This window comes from Muntiacus reevesi, chromosome 20, assembly GCF_963930625.1.
Source record: "Muntiacus reevesi chromosome 20, mMunRee1.1, whole genome shotgun sequence".
Lineage (NCBI taxonomy): Eukaryota > Metazoa > Chordata > Mammalia > Artiodactyla > Cervidae > Muntiacus > Muntiacus reevesi.
Window position 1 is genome coordinate 15,237,946 of NC_089268.1, and position 15,328 is coordinate 15,253,273.

At 42.1% G+C, this 15,328-nt stretch overlaps 1 protein-coding gene across 1 annotated transcript in view; it reads right to left on the reverse strand.

The window, feature by feature from the left end:
• Window positions 1–15,328, reverse strand: part of KIF6 (kinesin family member 6) — a 396,116-nt gene that overhangs the window by 181,612 nt on the left and 199,176 nt on the right. Inside the window, exons 11-13 of the mRNA XM_065913300.1 lie at window positions 8,428–8,533; window positions 7,428–7,566; window positions 2,507–2,722 (exon numbers count right to left, since the gene is read on the reverse strand). Of these exons, the coding sequence (XP_065769372.1) occupies window positions 2,507–2,722; window positions 7,428–7,566; window positions 8,428–8,533 (461 nt within the window). The remainder of the gene's footprint in view (window positions 1–2,506; window positions 2,723–7,427; window positions 7,567–8,427; window positions 8,534–15,328) is intronic.

Here is a 15,328-nt window from a genome sequence, read left to right on the forward strand (position 1 = left end):
GTCTGGTCCTGTGTCCTCCTCTGCCAACCTGTCTGCCCGGCATGCTGCTGAACCTACCCTCCTACTCTCTCACTCCCCAGAGCCCACCACTCTTGGCCTTTCCGCTTCGTAAAATGCTCCTTTCCACCACACAGGCAGTGGAAGCCGTTCAAGTGATTCCTTCTGCTTGCAGAATTCCTCCCAGCCACACCCCACCCTCATGCCCACTTTGGATCTTCCTAGTCTTAACTTGAGGGGAGTCTCCCCGCTGGGTGCCCTCTCAGTCATATAGAAGCGCACTTTGAAATTAACTGCTTGAGACTCTCGTCTCTGTCAGCCTGTAAGTGCTTCGAGGTCAGGCGCTGCTGGGCCATGCATGTCCCTGTCTGTAATATGGGGGTAAAACAACAACTTAACAGAATGAGGATTAGATGAGTTCACTCAGGCAGCGAACTTAACTAGTACCTGATACATGTAAGGACTATGTAAGTGTCATATCTGAGTCATTCAGTGGTGTCCAACTCTTTGTGACCCCATGAACTGTAGCCCACCAGGCTCCTCTGTCCATGGAATTCTCCAAGCAAGAATACTGGAATGGGTTGCCATTCCCTTCTCCAGGGGATCTTCCCAACCCAGGGACTGAGCCTGGGTCTCCTGCATTGTAGGCAGATTCTTTACCCTCTGAGCCATCAGGGAAGCCCAGGTAAGCTTTAGTCATATGACAATAATTGATACAGTAATTAGAACAAAGCATGTACTCAATAAATATATGTTGAATAAAGAAATGAAAAAAATGATGGCTGAACTAATGAATTCACCAGTCCAGAGGGCCTTCTTTTTTCCAGCTAGCTGTTACCCATAAGACAGTATAGAAATGCCATATGGAGAACAATCACAGAGCAGAATGATTGCTTGTCCCTGTCTACTGACACCATGATCAATGGTAAAAAAAAAAATAGCATCTTTGTTTCCTGGGATTTGAACTTAACCTACTGTGTTGCTAAAGAAATATTCACAGCAAGGAGATCTGGAATGAGTGAAGAGATAAAGGGATATAACATCACCAAATACACTTCCAGGCTTCTCAGTCTTGTCTCTATGAGCTAAAAACTGTGCTCCTTAATGAGCACCATACTCTTTAGTTATTTCCAAGCTAGATGAGTAAGAAAACGATGCATGTCCGGTTGTTCATCCCAACAAATGTTTACACAGAAAATTTCAGCCTAAGCTGCAAAAGGGAAGCTCTTTATCCCTTTGTTCTAGAACATTCCATACTTCAGATTCCTCAATATCTTCACAAGAAAGGCACTGGTCAACTATACATCATGGGCTGCTGGTCTAATAGAAAGAGAAGCATATAACACCAGCCTGGACTTCCAGCATGGTTCTGTGGCTGCTATAGTGATGGAGCGGGCAAGCTCAGTCACTTCAGTCACGTCCGACTCTTTGCGACCCTGTGGACTATAGCCTGCTAGGCTCCTCTGTCCATGGGGATTCATCAAGCAAGAATACTAGAATGTGTTGCCATTTCCTACTCCAGGGGATCATTCTCTTCCAGGGATAGAACCCCCATTTCTTAGGTCTCCTGCATTGGCAGGCAGGTTCTTTACCACTAGCACCGCCTGGGAAGTTCGCCGTAGGGGTGGTACCAACACACTTATCAAAAACGACACCTGGGCAAGGTGCCTCGGAGTTAGTCCAACCCTGACAAATCCTGTTATCTGACAAAATTGTGTGTGTTTATTGTCCTTTAAGGAAGACTGTGATCATATCCTAAAATAAGTTTGCTGCAGAGAGCTCATTTAGATTTATAAATAAACACTGTTTCATCACATCAGTGGTGATTCTTCTTTCCCTCCTGTATTGGAGGAAGTTTTCTGTTCTTTTCTCTGCAGTTGACTTTTCTGCTGCTGCTCTGAGCCCTCTGTTTCAGCCTCTGGGACAGTCCATGCTTTGTGTGTTCAGTTTCATCATCAGTTTTAGAAACTGGCATTTAAGAGATCTGATAATAATAAAAATGAATTCTGACAGATAAGTTGTTAGAGCCTTTGTCCTTGCACATTTAAAACTAAAGGATGAAAAAAAAAAAAACAACTAAAGGATGCTACACTGAATTCCATTATGGAGAATGAATTTTTTTTTTTTTTTTTTTCAGAATGGAAATAATGGCAACAGTGCTAAAGAATCCACATACCAGTGAAAGAGATGCAGATTCAATCTCTGGGTCAAGAAGGTGCCCTGGAGGAAGAAATGGCAACCCACTTCAGTATTCTTGCCTGGAAAGTTCCATGGACAGAGGAGCCTGGTGGGCTACAGTCTATGGGGTTGCAAAGAGTCAGACACAACTGAACTGAGCACATACTTTACTTGGGGTTTTCTGTTATTGCTGCTGCAGCTGCTTCTACTACAACTTTCAGACTTTAAGAAATGTTGGTAACATTAAAAACAGTCATATTAATTAATATAATTTAATTAATTAATTTAATTTATAATTATAGAATCTGTTGTATAAATAAGTATAACTGACCTGTTTTTCTGTGGAGCAAACTGGATCTGTATGGAGAAGTGCTGGAGTCCAGGGCCTGAGTGGGAGCTGAGAGTGGCAATGTCTTCGGACTGTCCGGGTTCCCAGGTGGGAAGGGGGAGCTCTGGCCGTGTCTCAGTTCACTTCTGTTCATGCTGGAGAGGTGGAGAGCGTCCTGAGCTTTCTTCTTCTCCTTCTTTAACATATTTACCAAAATATCTAAAATTTGACTTAAGGATTTAGTCATTCATGATGGATTAGAATAATCAAAACACTTATTTTCAAGTGAGATTGGTAGTTTCAACAACACTTGCTATGGTCATGTGACAAAGACAGACAAAAGAAAGACTTCCCCTTCTGAGGTCCTTGATACAGTGATGGACAGTGTGGGAGGATGCTGGCCTTTCAATAGGGCACCATTATCATTACATGAAAAATGAGCTAGCCTAAAGGTCTTTAAAATCTTTGAGTTCAAATTAATTTGGGCTTAAAGCTTTCATGAAAGCATTTGTAAAAAGGAAAACGAACCTTGGGTAGTGGCAGACAATGGAGCTGTCTTTGAAAACAAGACTTGAATGCAGGAAGCGGCTCTGGAATCAGCAGGACGAACGCAGAGCCCGCCCAGCAGGCAGCTCAGTGGAGTCAGCTCTGCTGTCAGACCACCTCCATGTCCAACTTATGCTCATTCAGTGTACCTTCGAACGGGGCTTTAAGCCACCTTTTTAAAAGTCTCTAATTTTTGGTCTCTTTAATTTCACTAAAAGAGTTGAATTATTAGTAAAGATGTGCATGCTAAGCAACTTCAGTCATATCCAATCCTTTGCGACCCCGTGGACTGTAGCCCGCCAGACTCCTCTGTCCATGGGATTCTCCAGGCAAGAATACCAGAGTGGGTTGCCATGCCCTCCTCCAGGGAATCTTCCTGACCCAGGGATCGAACCTGCAACTCTTATGTCTCCTGCATTAGGGGGCAAGTTCTTTACCACTAGCACCACCTGGGAAGCCCCATTAGTAAAGATATATCATTTTAAACTAGAACTTTTGTGGGCCATATGGATCTGTTAGGAGCACTGATGATGAGTGATAAAGTCACTCCATTCTACCCTCCTTCATTGTTCGTTCAAGTTCGAGTTGTTGAGACCTCTAGGGGGTTCTGAGGAGAAAACTCTCCCTTTGGAGAATCTCATAAGTCTCTCTGCATGTGCACTGAGATGAATCCAAGGACTCACCAGCCCTGCGGGTGGCTTCATTCAAACAGGAGTCTGAGGAAACACGAAGATGGTGTCGGAGAGAAAACTGCTACCCAGAAGCGGGGGGAGGCATCCAGGCACACTCATTCTTGGGCAGGGAACATGGAGAGCACTTGACTTCCATTTTCCTCTTCAGCTTTGACTTCAGCTTTTTGTGATTTCTGGAGGCATGGCTTTTCTCTTACAAGCCCTGACACAGTCTCTGTTCTTCATCTCAAACAAGCTTGTATTTACCAAAGGTGTTCACAACTTTGGTGGTGTCTAGGAATTGGGTCTGCCTTGCTCCCCATCCCTCTGTGTGGGGGTGATGAGTGAGACCATCACACACTTTCACTGTTTCGTGCTTGGCCACGGCCATGTCCTTCCTTCACTCAGTCAGCAGCACTCCTTGGAGCTTGCGTTGGGTGTCAGGCAGCGCTGTGTTCTAGGCACAGAGCTAGAAAGATGCAGGGGCAGACTGGCTTTTTGCGCTCATGAAGCAGATGTCTACTGGAGAAAGCTGGATCTCTCTCACACACATATACACACACACACACAGACACACACAGACACACACACACAAGAGGGTAGAAGTGCCATTGCTTATTTTTTAAAAAGGTCAAGAGTGACTGAGTGGCCGCTTTCTACTGGGTGCTCAAGAAAGGTTCAAACCTCAAGAAAGGCTTTTTAGAAAATGACATTTAAGCTGAGATCTGAATGACAAGAAGAAAGAGACATAGGGAGGGTGTCAAAGCAGAGGAAGTGGCGAGTGCTGAAACCCGAAGGAGAAATGGGCTGGGCAGTGGTTCACAACAGAGGCTATTTCACCACCCACGGGACACTTGGCCACGTCTGGAGATATTTCTGGGTTGTTTTTGGACTTTCCTTCTGCAGGGGGGTTGGGGATGCTCCTGGTGGCCAGTGGGTAGAGGACTGCTCAGGATAGCTCCGACGGTGGCACCGCTGAGGTTAAGAAGCCGGGTGTTATAAGTTAGGGCAGAAAGGTGCCGTGCCCACAGCCTAACGTGCACGGGGCGGGGGCAGAAGACACGAAGCAGGGGCTGGGTGGGTGCAAGATCACGTGGGGCCTCTTCATCTGGAGGAAGAAGCGTGATTGCTACTCTAAGTGTAATGGGAACCTGCTGGAAGGATTGAACCAGGGAAACGCGGCGTTCTGATGGGCACTCACAAAGACCACAACAGAGACTCATCTTGCTGCCTCCCTTCTCTCCGGTTCCCTTTGTCTGGCCCTGCTTCCAGCTCCCACTTCATTCGGGCCTCTGTCCCTGCCAAGTGCAGCCCTGGGGACCAAGTGTCACCCTGTTAAGTGTTTTGTGAAGAGATGCCTGAACTTTATGTAAGCTGATAATGCCACTGAAATGACACCGTTTTCACTCCCTTTCCACGAAGAGCATTCCAGGCTGCGTACTGTCTTTCTGTTTGCAGGACAATCTTCTGCTGAGCTCTGGCAGGATCACTTTTCCTCCTATTTTAAGCCATATCTTTCTCACTCCTCCTGTCACTATCCTGGCCTTCTTGGTTCTACCCAAAAAGATAATGAAAATTGTCTCCAACATGACTGAGACACTATGAAACGTCAGGAGCCTTTTTTGGTCATTAGCCCTTGATAAATGTCAGCTCTGTGATGAGCATGTCTTAGCTGCTCTCCTTTCTTCTTCTGAGTCTTCCCATTGTCTGTGGGTCATTCTCTCCATGGTGCAGCGCTCTGCAGAGCCCAGAGCACAAGCCAGGCGGCATCTCACCAGCTCTGCTCGGCTCTGAGACGCTGGCGAGAGGCAGTGTTGTCAGAGATGACGGATGAAGAGCGAGGGCATCCATCTGGGTGTGAACTTCCAAGTTCAGTGCTCTTTTCACCAAGCCTCCTACACACTCTCCTTGCAAATATGAGTCTCAGAGGGTGAGGACCCGGCTGGAGTTGGTCACGGTCAGGAAAGAATCTAGCACAGCCCTGCGTGGACAGCAGTACCTGGATTTACCAGTGAAGAAATGATGTATGTCTCTCTCTCACTCCCATTGTAAAATAAACATATGTGAACAAGCCTAGGCTGTTCCCTCTCTGTCATATCTCATTTCATCCCTCCCATATGCACAGACATTCATAAGCCCAGAAGGGGATTAAGGAGTTGGTAGGAGTATTTAGGGGAGATGATCCTGAACTAGGATCAAGGCCAGGAAAAGAAGCAGAGCTCAGACTGGGGCTGGGGCCAGGACTGAGGTCTCGGCTGGGACCATCTCTGGAGATGGATAGGGTAGGAGAGAGGAAAAGGAATGTAAGGGCGACAACATTCTGGGCAGCACTCAGAGACAAGGGCTTGTGTGGGAGTTCAATTCACAGTCAGATCTACTGTTACTGGCCCGATAATAAAGCAGCTCAAACTCACTTGAATCAGACACATGGGGTCTGCTAACACTCAACTAAAATTAGAGGCTGAAGTTAATCAGGCAGAGTGCCTACCTCCTATTTGGTTTGGTTTTACCTCTTTATTACTGGATTTCCTTCATGTAAGCTATTTTTTATGAATTTTGCACAATAGCTAAAGCTAAAATACCTTTTAGCAATTTTTGAGAAGTGAACAAAAATATTTGTTCATAAAGAACTGACTGAAATCATTTCTTATGCATGTTTAAAGCCTGCAAATGTAATGAAAATGCCAAATCTTTTGCAAGAAGCTTGGAAGAGAAAATAAGAAACAATACTGAAGAAATACTGGGGATACCTGAGGTCTAACCATCCACTAGGGGCTCTTTAGAGGTAACTACCTCATCTGTGGGCTTTCCAGGTGGCGCTAGTGGTAAAGAACCCCTTTGCCAATGCAGGAGATGTAAGAGACACAGGTTTGATCCCTGGGTCAGGAAGATCCCCTGGAGGGGACAATGGCAACCCACTCCAGTATTCTTGCTTGGAGAATCCCATGGGCAGAGGAGCCTGGTGGGCTACAGTCCATGGGGTCACAGAGAGTTGACTTAGCAGCATGCATGCACCTCACCTCATCTGGAAGAGAGGCAGTTCCCATGTGCTGTTACCATTTCAGTCCCCAATATATGCTGTCTCCTAGAAACGTAAGAATTCTATCCATAACACTCATCTACACTCACTTCCAAATTTGGGAACATTTATAAGTGGAACTCAAAGCAGTAGATCTGGCTTTTTAAATAAAAAGTTACATTTAAATCAATCTCTGCTCTTTATAAGCTAAATACCATTTGTCATTTCTCGGCCATCATTCGAGTTTCACCCACACAGAGGCCACAAATTCTGGGCCATGGTGAGGCTGTGGTCAGCCCGGTGTCCGGCCAGCTAGCTAAAGATAACCAGTTAGCTTATTGGGTCAGGACTAAAACAGGAAGAGTACTGTAGAGTAGTCAAAACTATATTAAAAATTTTTTAATGTGGAGAGAAAGAAAACCCAAACTTTTCAATAAACTGAAATGTCTCCCACAATGGTAAGATATCTAGCTAAAAGCAAGGTAATTTTTTTTTTCTTTTATGGCAACTCTGTTTTTCACTAGTGACAACATGTTTGGTGAAGGGATATTTTACTTCTAAATGGAAAGAAACAACGTGAGCTAGAAGCTGGGTGGGGAGCTGGGTGATGTGGCTAGGGGAAGATAGCTAAGGGTTTCCTGGTCCAAGCCCATAGAAGAAGAGTCTCTAATCTCTGCAGAAAGGATACTGATTTCATTGTCCCTCTGCTGCAGAATATCACGTAGCTTTTTATACTCTTCCTCTTTCAATGGTTCCTGGCAGTTTTGATCTTTGTTTTCAGAGGGGGCTGTGCTCTGTCTGTGAATCTTCTTGTCATGCAGCAGTTTCTGTAAGATGAAACAAGAGCTTAGCATCCATACCTCTATTCCCAGTGTCTTTGTGGCCCTGATTCTTTTTGCCTTTACCAGTGCCTTGCACACATTAGGTGTTCCCCTCTGATGCCTCGCCTTGCAATGCAGTTGCCTTTGCGGCAACGTGTCTTCTTCCTCCTACCTGTCTTCTTTCCGTCCTCCTTCATCATACTCCTCCCCCTTATCTTGTCTTTCCCTCCCTAACAGGGGAAATTCCTGCTCAAACACTGTCTTCTCTTGAACTTCTTTTGCTTTCTCTATAACCTCATACCACTAACTCACACTTAAAAAAAAACCAGTGTTCATGTATTATAATTATTCTTTACATATCTGTCTCCTCCGTGACTTACTTAGTCAACTTTGCCTTCTCCATGCCGAGTCCAGAACAGGCTCACACAAATGTCTATTATCTTAATGAAGTATGCTAAATTACAAGTCAGGCAGACACAGAGGCTAATGATATTCACACTGTGTCATTATGAAAGTAAAACCTAAGACCAAAGCTGCTGGAGAAAAATGAAGGACACAATTCTTTTGACATTGCTCGAAAATAAGTGGACTTTAAACACGAAACTATTTTGTGTAGAAGGTAGAGAGATTCCTGGCCAAAGCTTTAGAAGTCCAAGGTCTGAGCTTATCCATTGGAAAGTAAGATACAACCTCTGAAGAAATTCAGTGATCATCTGTTTGAACCATCTCAGTGGTTCAAAGATCATACTGTTCTGGAAATGGGAAGCTGGCTCCTCAACCTTTCAAGAGCAGGTCAACTAGAAAAGCTTTATTGCAGTTTGAACATAGCAGACAATGGCTTCTACTAGTGGAAATGTTTAAATTTACCTTTAAATAATGGAAACAGTGATGAATTTTACGCATATCAGCGCCAACCTCTAGTTTACTCTCTGGATCCTGGTCTTCCAAAAAGGATGTTATTAGTTTTTCCAGCCTAAAAATACATAATGTATGAGAATCAACTACAAGCTTGAAACTTTAGAAATTCTAGTGGCATTACTTTGTTAGTTAACATTTGAAGTACAGGATATTGTTCTCACTTCCTTATGACAATACAGTTATCCAATTTGACTAGAAACATTAACAGGGAAGAAACAAATTGGCAAAGTGAAGTCTGGAAATGATGCAATTATTTGACTAATTTCCAGTGGACTTTCACATGCAGATTTCAATTCAAGAATCATTTGATTTCTACAAGATATGCATTCTAGCCAAGCTTTCTGTGCCCCTGTGCCTAACTGCAACACTGCTAAATATAAAGTAATGAAAAACATTTTTTTATCAGTTTCATTAAAAATTCCTGCTGCTCAGTCTGAGCTGGGACTTTAGTGGTGCCCCAAACCCTTTGACTCACTCCTGGTTGACATAGAGTATCCACAGTGGCTCTTCCAAATCCTTCCACAGGTCCCAGCCTGCCACCTTGCTTTCCTCTCCATCAATAATGCAGCTTCTCACTAGACTGAGAAGTCAAAGTTGTTTCAAGTGGGCTCCTTCAGCTACCTTTACCTCCACCTGCCAGTGTCTCTGTCTCACCTCTCAGGCCCTCTTCCTTCTGATTTTGGATAATATCCTTCCTCCTTCTCATGGCCAACCTCTCCCTAGACTCTCTTCAGGCTCCTAGCAGGCTTACCTGATTAGTTACCTCCTTAGCACCTCTTCATGCTGATCTTTCCCTTCTCCTTACAATGATTTCCATGCTAGTCCTATTCTAAAACAAATATAAAGTAGAAAACAAACATCTGCCTGTGGAGGGAACATCCAGGCCACCCCAGAAGTTTAGTTTGCGGCTTATAGTGTCCACACTGCATTCTAGGGTCTGCATGGCATCTTCGCTTCCCTGTTAGTTTACGAGCATCATGGGGCAATTCTTGACTCTTAATTCTTCCTTGTGTTTCCTCTCCCTGACCCTGTATCTAGAGCATCAGTATAGAATCAATGGAATGATTCCTTCTATGTTGAGATAAGACTCTTGATAAGGAAGGTATAAGAATGGCAATCACTATCTGTGATGCTCACTATCATTATATGGCAGTAGTCTATCTTTCTCATATTGTTTTGAAAATATCTGCTCACTTTCAGCGTCATTTTGAACAGAACACACTTCCTTTCCACTAGTACTACCAGTCTACTCAAATAAGATGTAATGATTTCCTTCAGATAGCAGAGAATGAGATGGTTAGATAGCATCACTGACTCAATGGACATGAATCTGAGCAAACTCAGAGAGACAGTGAAGGACAGGGAGGTCTGGCATGCTGCAGTCCATGGGGTCAACAAAGAGTCGGATACGACTTCGCAGCTGAACGATAACAAGCAGCTTTGGATGTAAGTCTTATGTCTTCCTACAGTCTGCGACAACGTGATAGTTGTTACTTCCCAATTTGCACTGTAATTTTTAAGAAGCATCTTTGGGTGGAGGGGTACTTATTTGTACCATTTGCTTATTGACATAATCTTACTTTGTAGCAGGCTTCAAACTGTCAGAGACATAGAGACATTAGTTCCTGATGCAAAATGTGTTTATGTTTTTATGTGAAATATTATAAAAATAGATATTTATGGAAAGAATTCCAAACAACACAGATGTGAATAAATTGAAAAGTAAACACTCCACTCTTCTCCCTCCCTTGCCACCATTCTCATCTTTATTGACTCAATACTTTGGGGAATCCATGGTTAGCAGCAGAAATACAATCTTCTAGTTCTTAATGAAGCAGCTACCTATAGCCTTATGTGCATTTGTAGATTTCATTTGTTTATACAAAAATGAGATCACACTCTGAATAGAGTTCTCTATCATTATTTTTCTAAACAATTTATCAGAAATAATATTCCATGCCAGTATATATATAATAGAACTATTTCATTTTTAATGGGTATATAATATTGTATAGTGTGTGTCCTCAGCCTCTCATGATAGACACTGAGGCAACATATTCAATAATTGCTACTTTCTTCTGTCACTCATGGGGAGGACTGAATGCACAATTGCCAATTAACCAAGTTTCAAAATGTAGTAATGCATATCCATTTGTATTGGCTCTGAATACTTAGCAAACATTCTGGAACTTTGAAAATTATCATTAGTTCTAGAATTTACCACAATAGTAAATAGAATTTACTATCCTCTGGGGTATAAGTGTTTTTTGGTTTCCAGTGTTCCTAAAATTTCAAACAGCCAATATTAGACTGGAAGCAGTGGCTAGTCAATTCTTCTGCCTTGCTTTTTCTTTTGAAAATAATTTCTCCTGTATAGTCTGATCATGAAGCAAATATTCTAGGAAACACTCCATTAAGCAGGACTGAAGTGGGTTACAAGTTCACAAGAAAGCACTGTAAGATTGTACAGGCCTGTTGATTAGCTGAGTTAACTCACAGATCACTCTGTGTCACTGGACTTTGGTTGTTACATCAAGATTCTTGTCTTGCACAATAAGAGAATTAGGATACAAGGAAGACCAGGAATCCAAAGAAATGGTGAAGAACTTCTGCCTAAATGAAAGAACTGGATTGCTTCGCCCCTCTTGAGACTTGATTAGTTGGATATAAAAGTAAGAATGAAGATCAAGCCTTTTGACGTGCAATTCTTTTCCCTTAGTACTTGACACAACAGAGCCTCTTCAGATAAGAAAAAAATGCCTGGTCTTCCCTTCATCCATTAAATGATTTATTGTTGAATTAATTTTCTTATCAGCCACGGACTTGGCCTAACAATTAAAATGCAGAAAAATGCCTATTCAGATGTTTCTGAAGTACTCCTCTCGTAGTTAAGAGTGAACGATTGACCCTAAATTCCCTGCATTTTCCTATCTCCCAAAATAGTTCCTAAGTTCATACCTAGTCACTGCTCCCACTGGGGGTCACCCAGCTGCCAGAACCCTGCTGGCCAGTGAAGAACTGTCTGCAGGAAAGCTCTCCCAAGAGGTCAAGTGAGTATGATAAGTCTGTTCTTTAGGATAAGCCCAAGTAAACAAGAAATTTTACTTGTTCTCTGTCGCTAGGAAAAAAAGAAGTAAAAGAATCCTATTGGAGAAGTAAAACTAAATGCATGCCGTTCAGTTCGAGTTCATATGGACAAGAAAGATGGTAGATAATCTATGTGCCTGAACACTAAGCCTGGCTGGTAGGTGACTGGAGGATATTAGTGATGATACTTGTTTCCACCAAACTGACTGCTGATGAGACAGCGCTGACAGGCTGTAGCTTAGATCAGCAATTCTGTTGTACTATAAATTTTGAGTCCTGGCCATATCACAAGCTGTCGTTGCTTAGTTGCTAAGTCATGTCTGACTCTTTTGTGACCACATTGACTGTAGCCCGCTCGGCTCCTCTGTCCATGGGATTTCCCAGGCAAGAATACTGGAGTGGATTGCCACTTCCTTCTCCAGGGGATCTTCCAGACTCAGGAATCGAATTCAGGTCTCCTGCACTGGCAGTATGGTTCTTTACCACTGAGCCACCTGGGAAGCCCATGGCCACACCAAAGAATTGACCATAATTTCTAATGCAAGCTTTATCCCCTCAAGACCACTGGACTACTTTTGTTTTTGCTCCCAACATTTCTTGCCAAAAAAATAAAGATTTGTCTACAGTCATATTTTTGTGGAAATTTAGGTTTAGTAGTGTGAATAGGAAGGGAAAGCCAGTTACTTATCACCAACAATAGCTGGTATTACCTGGGCAAGCACTAAACGCTAGCTACTGGCCTGCGCCCTTTGAATACAGCATTTCCTTAATCTGCATAACAACTAGATGGGCTGAGTACTATTATTGTCCTCACATCATAAGCAAAGGACCTGAAGTACAGACAGGTTATATGTCTTGCCCAAGGTCACACAGCTAGCAGACCGCAGAGCTGGAATTCAAACTCGGGGAGGCTGACTCCAGAATTCAAGTTTTAAACACTGTGCTTACCATCCTACATTGAGTTACTACATTTATTTAAACATTATGCTGGGCAATGTATTTCTAAAGGGCAATGCCATACCATTTAGAATTTTTTGAAAAGGTAAATAGTCAAATAGACAAGAGGGAAATAACTGAGTTGCACTTGCTTAGATCTTAATAAGGTCACTGACTGGCATGCTTTATAACAGCTAAAGAAGTTGGAAAAGAATCGGAATGCCCCACATTAGGAAGTTAAATAAATTATGGCATAATTGTTTACACTGTTAGGCAACTATTTAAAATGATGGTGAAGAGGTATATTTACCAGCATTAAAATAGTCATGATATACTATGATAGGTTAATAATGAATTCCTTTACAGGGATTCTGCAAGTAGCCTGCAATACACCCACGAAGAAGATACGAGACAAGAAAGAAGGAAGGAAAGACAGAAGGAAGAAAAAAACCCCGAGACTGCTGCCTAGTTGCCTTTGGCTCAAGAACATTTATTATCTCCTTGTGAAAAGAGAGACTAGCGATCCAAGAGAAACTTGCTCTTCTGCACTGTTTTTATCATTATGTTACATTCAACTGTTTATTAAATGAAGTTCATTGTTTATACATTGTGCACGATTACGATGTTCTCATTATTCTAAAATAATCTTTGTTAAAAAAAATTCAGCATGTTCCTGTCAGCATTAGCGTCTCTAAAATAATCTTTGTAAAAAAAAATGTAGCATGTTCCTGACAGCATTAGCATCTCCAAATGAATTAAAAACCATGTCTCGATGGTACTGGTTGTGGGAAAGTTGGGGGAAAAGAAGAATGGGTATAAGCAAGGAGCACGTCTAAACTGGGACATGGAAATCCCGGCTGGTTCTAAACCCCAGGACAGCTATGGGAAGTGTGGCCCAGAGAGTAACTGGGGGACAAAGATGGCAGAAGTGTCCTATGACACAATCTTATTCCAGGGAATTAATGGGGAAAAACAAGGTTAGGGAGTGCAAGGCATTGGGACCTTATCCTTGGATACTGAGCTGGAAAGAGTGAGCGATACACAAAATACCCCAGTTTGTGGGTTAGGGCTGTTCTGTGGTAGAATTATGGAGATGACTGGTGCCGCTGAGCTGATGGCCCTGCTGGTTTCTCACTGGTTCTGAGAGAATAGGTGGTTCATTCTTGGGCCTATTAAGGAGTTCTGACTGGAGAAGCTAACTGGGACTAATTATACCAAAATGTACCAGAATCTGCCTGACCCCTATCAGTCATTCAGCCACTAAAGATGGTGCCATCAAGAACAGGTTGTCTCCAAAAGGGTTAAGCAATGGGGTTGTTGACAAACTATAGTTACATATTAATGTGAACGAAGATCTTTCTTAAAAAGCTGAAAATGATGATAAAGATAAAAGGAAACTTGAGAACTCAATTTCTAGGAACATAACTAAATAGGAAGAATGGGAGAATAGTTACAAAATTAAAAATACTGGTCCCTGTATGTAAAGAATGTGGCTGAACAATTAGGTTGAATGATCTCAACCATTAACTAATGCATCAGTTTCTGTGGGTCACAAATTTCTCAGCTGTGAAATGTGCAAAACAACATCATCTCTAGACAGCTTGAGCTCTATGAAACAATGTAATTCAAGGAACAAAGAGAGGGTATTTGTTGTCTGGCCCATGAATGCCTTGCTCTTCAGTGGGCATAGTAGGCCAATTTCTAAGGCATCACCTGGGAGACTTGAAGAAATGTAGACTCAAAGGCCCCATGCCAGACTTGCTGAATCTACATTTAAACAATATTCCCTGGAGATTGCTGTGTGCATCAATGCTAAAGAAGTCATTCAACACAGCAACTTGTGGAATTTTGAGTTATGAATATAAACACATCTTTTTGGCCCTGGAACCCAAAGAAATAACTTGAGATATTAAATGAAAGATATTAACGAAAGATATTAAATTAAATTAACAGCATCCCTTGATGGTCAGCCACATCCTGGCTACTGTGCTAGTGACCTTACATGATTTCTTACTTAAGAGGGAAAATAATTAAAGAGATTATCATAGTCTGGTTCTCTTTATAACTGCCTTCTCCTAATTACTTTATTATTACTTTTATTGAACATCCATTATATTTCAGCAACTCTTACATGTATTTTGTTATCTATCTGTACCTTAAACCTAAAAATTATTTTCCCTCTTTCACAGGTGAGGACAGGAACACTCCTAGAAATTAAGCAATTTGCATACTATTAGTTGCATATTATATGCAACCTACTGCATATAAGTTAGAAAACTGAAACATTGGGATTTAAAAACAGGTCTTTTGAATCAGGAACCCCTACACTTTCTACACAAATGCTCTCAATCAACTCAGGAAAATGTCCTGCATTTGCTATAATCTATAATGTACTAAATTCGTACTTTCAATTCAGAACTTTCCTTCCTACAGACTTGAAAAACAAGCAAAATGCAAACAACTAGGGCAATGTGATCATCAGATAAACTTGGTGTCTTGCATTTGAAAGAAAATAATTTTGAACAAGATGCTACAGAGGGGGGTCCTTGAGACCCAGTGGTGGAAGGTGAAGGGAAGCCTTGTTTTGACCTTGCTAACATGACAAGCTTCTTTTATGGGTATGACCCTTTAAAACATACAGTGTTGGGAAAGCACATAATTTATGAAAGGAAAGTTCAGATAAGACAATAAATTCACAATTTATGATTAACTACAATCTACAGGACATGAAAAACTAAAGGCTGAGAATGTGCCAATAGGACTACAACCAAAGGAAACTACACAAATATTTTTCAGGGTCATTAGTTTCACATTTGCTTTCTGTTAG